The sequence below is a fragment of the Mustelus asterias genome, chromosome 19 (assembly GCF_964213995.1).
Source record: "Mustelus asterias chromosome 19, sMusAst1.hap1.1, whole genome shotgun sequence".
Taxonomy (NCBI): domain Eukaryota; kingdom Metazoa; phylum Chordata; class Chondrichthyes; order Carcharhiniformes; family Triakidae; genus Mustelus; species Mustelus asterias.
This window is the reverse complement of record NC_135819.1, coordinates 66,701,542-66,713,979: the sequence shown is the minus strand read 5'-3', so window position 1 is coordinate 66,713,979 and position 12,438 is coordinate 66,701,542. Positions and strand designations below refer to the sequence as shown.

Below are 12,438 nucleotides of genomic sequence, written 5' to 3'. Positions count from 1 at the left end.
TTAGTTAGCATTTCAGAATGTCTAGGGTACTTGATGACAGCCTTGATTGGACAAATTTAAGAGAGCTTTATGAACATGTGGCTTATACAGATAAGGGAATGCAGCGTTTGTAAAGAGATTTTCAGACGACTTCTTACAATAGGCAGGTATGAGAGGAAATACAGCAGAATGGATAAGCAGTCGATTGGGAGAGAGGAAATAAAGTAGGAGGGTTTATGATTCTTCCTCAGACTGATATAACCACAGCTAGGGATCGCTGTGTTGGAATTTTCTGACTTGTCAAACGTTAAAGAGGGCTGCAGTAAAAAAAAAAGTCGGGAAGGTATGGAAAGGGAAATGAATGCATGAAGTACAAAATAAATTAAATAAGGTTTGGAATATACAATCTGAGATGTACAAAGAGTGTGAAGAGTTGAGCAATTGGCACCGATAAATAATTCAATAGGCCAATAGTCAAAAGAGCAAAGAGGTAATAACTTTGTACAAGTTGATCATTAAACCATAGTTATAGTAATGTGTGCAACTTTGGGACCCCATTGCAGAACATGCATTGAAACTACTGAGAACATAGTGGTTATACCAATAGACTAAGGAGCTAGTTAATGTTAGCTTGCCATATACAGGCCATTCCCAAACTAAATGAACTGAGACAGCTGTGATTGCAAATTATAATTTTTGAACTATCTTTGATCCTTTGTGCCCTGTTGCACCTCTTTTGACCCTTTCCTCCCCCAAATGTTCACAAGATTCACCCCCTGCTTCTTTAGCTCATTTCCACTAAGCTGCGGACCACACAACTTCCCTTTGCAATCCTCATGCTAGCTGAAATAAAAATAATGTTGAAATGCTCAGCAGGTCAAGCAGCATCTCAAATGACCTGAAACATTAAATCTGTTTATCTCTAAATAGAAGTCTGCGCTTAAGTGTTGCTTTCGGCTGCATTAGTGTGCTTAAGTTGGAGTTTGGTGACTGATGGACTTTTAAAGGTTGATTTCTATCTAAAGTCTCGGGGACCATTCTCCCCCCCCCAAAAAAATTCTAAGTGTCGAATTTGCGTAAAAACTGGAGTAAATCACGCTATTCTTTTCAGCGGGAGATTCAAAATGAATCTCCCTCGCTCTGTGCATTGCGGAATGCACTAGCGTGAATCAGTCCACAAACCAGTGGGCGGGGCCTATTCCCGCTGGAGAAGCCGGCAGCATAGCGCTGAGCGGGCCACTGCACATGCACTGATCTGTCAACGCCAAGATCGGCGCATGCTCAGTAGCCCCTCACTGTCAGCCTCCCAACCACTGGCCAGCCCCGTGACCCCTGCATCGCCGGCCGTACAGCCCCCCTGCAGCCTGATTGCTGACCCCCTGGATGTGTCCGGACCAGCCTCCACCTCCACCCCGGTGCCCAGGCCCGACCACTGACCTCCCTCCCTCTGTTTAAAAGCAAATTACTGCAGATGCTGGAATCTGAAACCAAAAGAGAAAACGCTGGAAAATCTCAGCAGGTCTGGCAGCATCCGTAAGGAGAGAAAAGAACTGATGTTACAGGGGCGGCACGGTAGCACAGTGGTTAGCACTGCTGCTTCACAGCTCCAGGGACCTGGGTTCGATTCCTGGCTTGGGTCACTGTCTGTGTGGAGTTTGCACATTCTCCTCGTGTCTGCGTGGGTTTCCTCCGGGTGCTCCGGTTTCCTCCCACAGTCCAAAGATGTGCGGGTTAGGTTGATTGGCCATGCTAAAAATTTCCCCTTAGAGTCCTGAGATGTGTAGGTTAGAGGGATTAGCGGGTAAAATATGTGGGGGTAGGGCCTGGGTGGGATTGTGGTCGGTGCAGACTCGATGGGACGAATGGCCTCCTTCTGCACTGTAGGGTTTCTATGATTTCTGAGTCCAGATGACCCTTTGGCATTGTCACTTTGCCCATTGGATAGTGCCATGGGGCCCAGGCTGGCACTGCCAGTCTAGCAGTGCCCAGGGGGCACCCCACCTAGGCACCTGGCCCATGGGGGGGGTGCTTCAATTGCCACTCAAACCCCCCCCCCCCCCCCCCCCCCCACTCCAACAGGATTGGGCGCCAGCTCCCCACAAGTGGGGAGCTATACTAAACCCCGCTGGATGAACCACTCCTGGGGGGGGAGGGGAGACATTAGCGGGCCAGGAGATTTCATCTCGGGCCCGCTAATGAAATGTAAAATAGATGGTAATGAATATTTGCATAATTTCTTCAACCTTGCACCGATTTCTGGTGCAGAGCTGACAGTGCCGGAAATGCGGTTGCCGGAGACTTGTGGGTGCCATGGCACCCAGCGAGGAGCCCGTGAAATGGCTTCTGCTCGAGTTTCCCGGACTGGTGCGTTATAAAAGCAACGCAACAGGATGGGAGAATTACCCCTCTAGTCTTCCTTTAATTTAGCAATTAAGTAGAAGTTGCAATATGGGTTGGGAGAAGGTGAGTATGAGTTAAGCTTGAAAACCATGATCATACAGGCTCTCATTGCACCTGCAGCTAGTTAATTAGATAGCTGGAAGCTAGATTCAGCGAGCTTAAAAGCAGGCCATCTACATTTTCTACCTTTCCTCAGAGCAGCAGTCTTTGTAGATAGGATCATATGGATTTCTGCTGTCCTTACTCCAGGGTAAGTCATGGCAAGGCAACTCAGCCATGTGGCATGCTCCTGCTGTAAGTTGTGGGAAGTCAGAGACATTTCAGTGTCCAGAGTGATCACATGTACAGGAAATGTCTCCAGTTGCAGCAACTCGAAATCTGTGTTGTGGAGCATCTGCAAGGATGGGATTTTCGCAAAAGAGGGATGGGATCCTGAAAACAGAATACAAGGAGCTAGGAAATAAATGAAAAAGCAGGATCTCAATGGTAGTAATCTCAGGATTGCTCCTGTGCCAAGTGTTAGCGAGAACAGGAATAGGAGAAAAGACTATGAATATGTGACAGAAGAGATGGTGTGGAGGAAGGATTTATCATAGAAATCATAGAAACCCTACAGTACAGAAAGAGGCTATTCGGCCCATCGAGTCTGCACCGACCACAATCCCACCCAGGCCCTACCCCCATATCTCTACATATTTTACCCGCTAATCCACGTGTCCCAGGACACTAAGGGGCAATTTTAGCATGGCCAATCAACCTAACCTGCACATCTTTGGACTGTGGGAGGAAACCGGAGCACCCGGAGGAAACCCATGCAGACACGAGGAGAATGTGCAAACTCCACACAGACAGTGACCCGAGCCGGGAATCGAACCAGGTCCCTGGAGCTGTGAAGCAGCAGTGCTAACCACTGTGCTACCGTGCCGCCCTAGCTTCCTCAGGTGTTGGGACAGATTCTGGGATGATAGGGCCTATACAAGCTGAATGGGTAACACCCCAGCAGGATCGTGAACAATATCCTTGCAAGGGTATTTGCAAGTATTGTGGGAGAGGTTTTAATTTAGAGTGGCAGGGAGATGGGAACCTGAGTGGGGAGATACAAGAGAGAGAAACAAAGATAGAAATGAAAAATAGAAAGCAAAAGTAGAAGGCAGGGGGAACAAGGGCTAGTAGCAAATAGGGCCTTAGTACCATAGAAAGCGTTCTTTCTGGTTGTATCACAGCTTGGTATGGCTCCTGATCTGCCCGAGAATACAAGGAACTACAAAAGGTCGTGAATGTTGCCCAATCCACCATGCAAACCAGTCTCCCATCCATTGACTCTGTCTACATTTCCCGCTGCCTCGGGAAAGCAGCCAGCATAATTAAGGACCCCACGCACCCCGGACATTCTCTCGTCCACCTTCTTTCGTCGGGAAAATGATACAGAAGTCTGAGGTCAGGTACCAACCGACTCAAGAACAGCTTCCCTGCTGCTGTCAGACCTTTGAATGGACTTACCTTGCCTTAAGTTGATCTTTCTCTACACCCTAGCTATGACTGTAACACTACATTCTGCACTCTCTCGTTTCCTTCTCTATGAATGGTATGCTTTGTCTGTGTAGCTTGCAAGAAACAGTACATTTCGCTGTATGTTAATACATGTGACAATAATAAATCAAATCAAAAAACATCTAAAAATGTTAAAAAAACAAGTCTAAAGGCACTGTATGGGAATGCATGGAGCATTTGCAGTAAGGTAGACAAATTAACAGCACAAGTAGAAGTAAACTGGTATGATATTATTACAATATGGAGTCAAGGCTGCAGGGTGACCAAAGCTGGAAATTGAATATCCAATGGTATTCAATATTTAGGAAGGACATGCAAAAAAGGGAAAGAAGGTGAAGTTGTTAGTTAAGGATGAAATCAGTGCAATAGTGAAAGGATATTGCCTCAGAAAATCTAGATGTGGAATCAGTCCGGGTGGAGCTAAGAAGCTAAATTTGCAGATGATACAAAGATAGGTGGTGGGACAGGTAGTATTGAGGAGGCCTCAGAAGGACTTGGACAGGTTAGGAGGGTGGGCAAAGAAGTGGCAGATGGAATACAACATGGGAAAATGTGAGGTTATGCACTTTGGTAGGAAGAATAGAAATGTAGACTATTTTCTAAATGGGGAGAGAATTCAGAAATTGGAAGTGGAAAAGGACTTGGGAATCCTAGTTTAGGATTCTCTTGAGGTTAACTTGCAGGTTAATTTGGTTAGTTAAGAAGGCAAATGCGATGGTAGCATTCATTTCGAGAGGACTAGAATTGATAATTAGAATAGAATCCTACAGTGTGGAAGGAAGCCATTCGGCCCATTGAGTCCGCACTGACCACAATCCCACTCAGGCCCTATCACCATACATTTATCCGAGCTAGTCCCCTGACACTAAGGGACAATTTAACATGGCTAATCCACCTAACCTGCACATCTGCACGTGGGTTTCCTCTGGGCACTCCTGTTTCCTTGTCTGCAGAATGGGAGGAAACAGGAGTGCCCAGAGGAAACCCACGCAGACATGGGGAGAATGTGCAAACTCCACACAGACAGTGACCCAAGCTGGGAATTGAACGCAGGTCCCTGGCCCTGTGAGGCAGCAGTGCTAACCACTGTGCCACCGTCACAAAAGCAGGGATGTACTGCTGAGGCTTTATAAGGCTCTGGTCAGACCACATTTGAAATATTGAGAGTAATTTTGGGTCCCGTATCTAAGGATGGATGTGCTGGCCTTGGAGAGGGTCCAGAGGAGGTTCATGAGAATGATTCTGGCAATGAAACGCTTGATGTATGAGGAGCATTTGAGGACTCTGGACTGTACCCGATAGAGTTTAGAAAGATGAGGTGGGGGGATCTCATTGAAACTTACAGAATGCTGAAAGGCCTGAATAGAGTGGACGTGGAGAAGATGTTTCCATTAGTAGGAAAGACTGAAATAGATAGGTTCTTGATTGGTAAGGGGATTAAAGGTTACCGGGGAAAGGCCGAAGAATGGGGTTGAGAAACATATCAGCCATGATCGAATGGCGGAGCAGATGTGATGGGCCAAATGGCCTAATTCTGCTCGTATATCTTATGGTTTAAGCACTAAGGTGTGGCAAACATTAGTGGGAGTTGTCTGTAGGCCTCCAAACAGCAGTGGACCAGAAGGGGTGGCATTAATCAGGAAATTCAAGATGCACGTAACTAGTGTGCTACAGGAGTCATAAGCGACTTTAATCTGCATATAGATTGGGCAAACCAAATTAGGTGGATGAGTTCCTGGAGTGTGTGATTTTAGACCAGTATGATGAGGAAACGGGGGAATATGCTATTCTAGATTTGGAATTGTGCATGGCAACACGGCCACCTACAAGCTTCCCATCAAGCTACGTTCCTGATTTGGAACTATATGATTGCTCCTTCATTGTTACTGTGTCAAAATCTTGGAACTCTCTGGACTGCAGCTTGCAACCGCCTTCTCAAGGGCAGTTAGGTATGGGAAACAAAGGCTGGCGTTGCCAGTGTGTATCCCATAAATGAATTTAAAAATCCACCAGCATCACCACCACTTCAAAAAAACCCACCTTGACCAGAGTCCTTGTAAACTATGTCCGATCTCTAAACTCCCTTTCCTCTCCAGGATACCCGGATCCCTCAGTACTATGGTGGCACAGTGGTTAGCTTCCTTTCTTTCCTATCTTCACATCTTCCTTTCCTACCTATCTTCTTGTCATCAGCAAATTTATTAACCATACATTCGGTTCATTCATCCAAGCCATTGATATCAATTATACATAGCTGAGCCTCCAGCACTGAGCCTTGTGGCACACCACTTGTCATATCTTGCCAACCCAAACAGACCCAATTATCCATTCTTGCCAATCTTCTATCCATACTAATGAATTACTCCTACACCATGAGCTCTTATTTTGTGTAGTAACCTTTAATGTTGCACCATGTCAAATGTCTTTTAAAAATCAAATTACAGCACATCAACAGGTTCCCCTTTATCCATGCGTGAAGGGTCATCTAGACTCAATGTTGGCTCTATTCTCTCTCCACAAATGCTGTCAGACCTGCTGAGATTTTCCAGCATTTTTCGGTTTTTGTTTCAGATTTCTGCATCTGCAATATTTTGCATTCATTCTCTTTATCCATGTTAGTTGTTACTTCCGCAAAGAATTCCAATTAGTTAAACATAATTTCCCTTTCACAAAACCACGCTGATTCTGCTTGATTGCATTGAGATTTTCTAAATGCTCTGCTTTAACCTCCGTAATAGATTCCAGCAATTTCCTTACAACAGATGTTAAGCTAACTGGTCTGCAGTTCCATGCTTTCTAGCTTCTTCCTTTCTTGAATAGAGGAATCACATTCACTATTTTCCAATCTGATGGGTCTTTTTCAGAATTTAGGGAATTTGGAAAGCTGAAACCAATGCATCGACTACCTCAGCGGCCACTTCTTCTAAGACCCCAAGATGAAATCCATCAGGACCTGGTGACTTGTTAGCTTTTAGTTCTAATAATTTTGTTAGTACCTTTCCTCTGATGATTATAATTGTTTTAAGTTTCCCCCTCTCTGTCACCTCCTGATTCACCATTATACCTGGGATGCTATTAGTGTTCTCTGCAGTGAAGATAAACACAAAATATCTGTTCAATTCAAATGCCATTTTCTTTCTTTCCATTATTTCCCCATTCCCACACTCCAGAAGACCACTTCCTTTTTAAGTGCCTGTAGAAACTATTACTACCTGTTTTTATATTTCTAGCTAACTTTCTCTCATACTCCAATTTCTCCCTCCTCATTAATCTTATAGCCAATCTTTCCCATTCTTTATATTTTTCCAATCTTTTGACCTGCCATTTGGCTTTGAGGAATTGTATGCTTTTTCTTTCAATTTAATACCATTTTAACTTCCTTAGTTAGCCACTGATGATGTGTCCTTTCCTCTATTTGTTTCTCACTGGAAGGTATTCTTTCCGAGCATTCTGAAATATCTCCTTCAATGTCTACCACTGTATCTCTACTGACGTATGTATCCCTTATGCTAATTTCTCAGTTCCTTTAACCAGCTGTCTTCATTCACTCATTTCCCTTATTTAAGTTTAAAATATTAGTCTTAAACTGAATGCAAAATTCAATAATATAATGATTACATAAATCCGAGGGAAACCTTCACTATGTGGTCATTAATTAACCCTGTCTCATTGAAATATAGTAAGAAGTCTCACAACACCAGGTTAAAGTCCAACAGGTTGGACTTTAACCTGGTGTTGTGAGACTTCTTACTGTGCTTGCCCCAGTCCAATGCCGGCATCTCCACATCATTGAAATATTCCATTGCTCTTCTATCCACCATCCCATCTTCTACTCTTCAAGGTCTGGCAACACCTAGATTTTTAGAATTCTTATCCTTGTTTCCAAATCGATTTGTAGCTTATCCCTCAGGCCTTTTCTGCATCCCTGATTTTAATTGCTGCACCATTGACGGTCATGCATTTGTCTGGACCCTTGTTCTGGAATGCCTTCCCTAAACTTCTCTGCCTCTCTATCGCTCATCTTCTTTAAAACACTCTTAAAACTTTCAGCATGATTTTGGTTACCTGAACTGATATCTCCTATGTGGCTTGGTGTCATGTTTTGTTTGATATAGCTCTTCTGTAGCACACTGGGATGTTTTTATTACATGCAGTGTGCTTTCTGAATTTAAGTTGTTGCAGCTGATTGCTTCATCACAAAACCGGCATGTTATCATTCTACAAGATCAAGCTCTGTTTGTGAGAGTTGAATTGTTCCAATGAATTTTACTTAGCTGAATCTTATCCTGTACATTAGAAGACGTGTGACTTAAATGTTTCCATTCCATCAATAGCCAATGGACATTCTTTTTAAAAATCTAGGTGCTATGAGAAGATACATTCACAGTGTGGCACCCATGATCAGAGCAGAGCCAACAAGGGGCCTTATCGATGAGCCAGTCCAGCTTGAAGTCACACATTTATTGCCTCGCCAACAAGTCACATTGCAATCAAGACTGCTGTCTGAGGATGCTGATTGGTGGGAGGCATACGCCCACTATGTCAGTGATTCAGAAGGGATTGTTCAAGGTTTGTGCAATTAAGTTACACTGTGCTACTTTTACAAAGTAATTCCATGCAATTGAAGCATTGGGGAGAACTTTAATCCTCAAGGACAGCTGGGTTGGGCCATTGCATTGCTCCCCTCCCACAGCCACTGCCATCTCCGCGTTACAAATATTTTAAACATTTGATGTATGTCCTATGTTTTAGAAAAGTACACATCATCTGCTTGCCGTTCTATTAGTTAATTCTTGCTGGCAGGCTTTTCCTACATAATGGCCCAGATAATTCAGACTACAGATCATTGGAGACCGGGCGTACCCTGCAAGATGCACTGTGTGACCCCTCGGAGGTCCTAAACCACTGACTCCGTTGGAGTTGCCCAGGATGTTTGAATTTCAGATGGGCAGTCCCCTTGTCCTCTGGAGCCCTCTGAAAAAGTCTCCAACTCTTGCGTTACAGTCAGATTTTGGATTGTTCTGAATAGCTACCCAGGAAATGTTAGACAGAAAAATCCTAGTCTAACTCCTGTGCAACTACACAACTGACACCCCTAATCATCCACACCGATGCCCGCTGATCACCCGATTCTCCCCGTCCTCTGCAGACACGACTTGATGCAACCTTATCACCCAACCTCCCTTCCCCGTGACCCCTAAATTCCAGCCCCAAACCTGATTAAACATCACAACCTGACTCCCCACTTCCCTGACCACCCTACTCCCCATCTCTGCTGACACCCCTAATTCAGTCGACCTGACCTCACTTTACTACTCGCCACCTGTTGCCCTACCCATTTGCTACTGCACCTACTTACTCATGCACCCTATCTCTTTACCCACTGACACATTCAAGCATTCACTTGCCCATTCATCCAGATACTCATACACTAACACACTAAAAAACTGGCTGAATGACCCAGTTTTTTGGTGTGTTAGAGAACACTTGCCAGAATACAGTGGCTAGTGCCATTAAAAAGGGAGTGTGGCTTGCCTTGCCCCAGTGATCTTGCGTTATAAGAAAGCAGTTGGAGTGAGGGTATGGTACGCAATTTTGAACCAGCTGGGATAGGAAGCCCCAGCCAGAAATGTGGCACTCTGGTATGGTGCAGAAAGAAAGCAGCAGAACTGTAATCCAATAGTGATTGTTGCCCCTCGGAAGATTTGAGCCGGTATGTCAGTCAAGATTACTGCAAGAGTAGAATACAGAGAAGTTAGTCAAGAAACAGTTGGTGCTAAAAATCTTGACTTATTTTCAAGCTAAGTCTTGAAAATAAGACTTTTCTTATTTTCTTGAACCTATGCTGTAAACAAGAAATATTTTCACTGAAAATTTCAATCTAATTGATGCCAAACTGATTCAAGAAGGAAAAGGTGCCTTCATTGATTATCTAATCTTTACATTGTTGTAATATTTGGTATATGTCTTACATTAAGAAATATGTTTTATAAAGATATATTTTTCATATGAACAGTATTCAGAATTTAGGGCGTGATCTTACCGGCTCTCCATGCTGGTCGATTGGAGTGACGAGCCAGTAAGATGGGGTGAGTGGCGAAAAAACAGGTTCATGCCCGGTTTCTCGCCCCTCTCGATCTTGCCAGCCCCCTTTTGCTGGTGAAACCATAGAGGCAGATTTCAATATTAATGACATGATTAGCATGTCATTAATGGGCACTGGAGGTTATTGTCCAGGCTGACTTACCTTAGCGGGATCAGACATGATGGCCTTGCTGGTGGAACCGGAGGCCATTAAAGCCCCAGGTGGTCGGGGGCAGGGCCGGTCACCCTGGCAGTGCCAAGGGGTGAGGCCTGAACGGATGGAGCTTGGCAGGGAGGAAGCTCTAAGAGGGGGTGGGAAGGTGGAACTCTGAGATGGGAGCTGATGGGGTGGTGACAGATCTCCCCGTATACGGTGTGTACACAGTACACTGGAAGATTAGGGCTCCTGCGCAATGGCGCCCCGAGAGCTCAGCAGCCGGCTTCACAGGTGAGCTGAGATTCCACCCTCTCCCACTTTAGTGGCAAGATTCGCATTATGGCATTTTCTCGCCCATTTGAAACTGAGAATACTTAGAAAATTCAGCACTTAGTGTTTAATCTAGTTCAGAATGTCATCTATTGTAAGTGTTATTTAACTGTATTGTTCAGTCACCAGAGACAAGTCACTTGGAGGCACTTATGTGGGCCAGGAGCCGATGGGCCTAATATGGAGCATGAAGCTTGCATCTGGCAGTCGCCCTGGAATGCGGTACAATTTTTAAAAATGCTATGGACATTAAACAAGATGCATCTGCTTAAAAAATAATAGCTGCTTATATTTATATTTGTTTTCTATATTTGTGTTTCTTAAAGCTTTGGGAAGCAAATAAACTTATCATTTCAATGATCGGAAAATTGGAAGAAAATATGTCCCTGTCCCGCTTGCTCCTGTTTGTCCCCATTTCACTTTCATTTCCACTGGTCATCTTCGTATGAGCATAACAACAATTCATCTTATTTTTTGTGAACTTTGCTAAGAAATGGTTTTCCAGTTTGAAGCTTATTTTACTGAGCCTGAATATTGTACTTCAATCCCAACGCTGCAGCACTCCCTTGTATGCTCGAGTGACATTTCCTGATTTCACACAGCACTGATTCTGTGGTTTTTCGAAGTGAACTTATCATACGTAGTGTGTTTACGGGCCCATCCTCACTGAACGTTATTGAGTCAGCACAAAGGGCGGCATGGTTTCCCGGCTTGGGTCACTGTCTGTGCGGAGTCTGCATGTTTTCCCCATATCTGTGTTGGTTTCCTCCCACAGTCCGAAAGACGTGCTGGTTAGGGTGCATTTGCCATGCTAAATTCTCCCTCAGTGTACCCGAACAGGTGCCAAAGTGTGGTGACTAGCGGATTTTCACAGTAACTTCATTGCAGTGTTAATGTAAGCCTACTTGTGACTAATAATAAATAAATTTTACTCTCTCCGTTTAAGACAGTCAATAGAGCGGAGATTTTCATTCCATCCATCTGGATTGACTTTAAATACTGGTACTAGAACTAAAGGTTTTGTGTTGTAGTACCTTGCAATTTTTGGACCTTTTTTAAATAAAGAATTGGGGATAGTGGAGGTACTTTAAACTTAGCATTTTTAATTCCTGCAAGATAAAAGAGAGTCGGAGACAATAGGAAATATTGCTAGTAATAAGCAATTTGTTAATCTGTCTTATTGATCAAAAATTACTTTGCATTAGCTATGTTAGGGTTTAGCTTCAATCGTGACTTTCTTGGCAGCCTTCTGTCTTATGAGTTGATGGCTTGTGTTGTGGTGGTCAACTCTACCTGGTATGGTTTAGGAACCCGAGTCTGTCATGGCAGTAAATGTCACATTTGCTGTGGAGGAAGTCTGAGAAGATACAGGATTCACTGGCCTCTATTTTCTCTGGGTCCTCTTCTTGGCCAGATTAACTTTTTGTTTCATCTCACCTCTTCCAATGCCCTTCCAAACAATCAGCCTCCTGGGTTCATGGCTGTCAGTGACCAACTCCCAGTTGTCAGTGTCAATATCCACCATCTTCCTATGTCACTCGCAACTGACCTTGTAGCAGAGGCTTGGATGCCCAGCAGGTCTTGATCTGTAGCCAGAAGGTCTTTGGGTACCTGACCATCATCCATTCGATGAACATGGCTGAACCAGCGCAGACATTGATGGGGTTTAGCAATGAATGTAAGCTGAAGGAATTGGTTGTAATATTTGTATTGATTTCAGCATCAGATAAGTGACAGATGGCTGGTGATTGTAGAGCCTAGATATGTGAAACTATCAACAACCTGTAGCATTAAATAAAGAAAATTACTGCGGATGCTGGAATGTGAAACCAAAAGAGAAAACGCTGGAAAATCTCAGCAGGTTTGGCAGCATCTGTAAGGAGAGAAAAGAGCTGAAGTTTCGAGTCCAGATGACCCTTTGATGCAGATGAACCTTG

The 12,438-nt window shown here is 44.1% G+C and overlaps 1 protein-coding gene across 4 annotated transcripts in view; it reads left to right on the top strand.

Annotated features, from left to right (window-relative positions):
• Positions 1 to 12,438, top strand: part of LOC144508036 (peroxisomal succinyl-coenzyme A thioesterase-like) — a 55,937-nt gene that overhangs the window by 19,060 nt on the left and 24,439 nt on the right. For 2 of the 4 annotated variants that reach the window (XM_078235750.1, XM_078235749.1), the window contains 2 exons: positions 8,293 to 8,499; positions 10,624 to 10,723. In XM_078235750.1, coding sequence (XP_078091876.1) covers positions 8,293 to 8,499; positions 10,624 to 10,723 — 307 coding nt within the window. The remainder of the gene's footprint in view (positions 1 to 8,292; positions 8,500 to 10,623; positions 10,724 to 12,438) is intronic. The other 2 variants (XM_078235753.1, XM_078235751.1) reach the window with 1 other exon arrangement.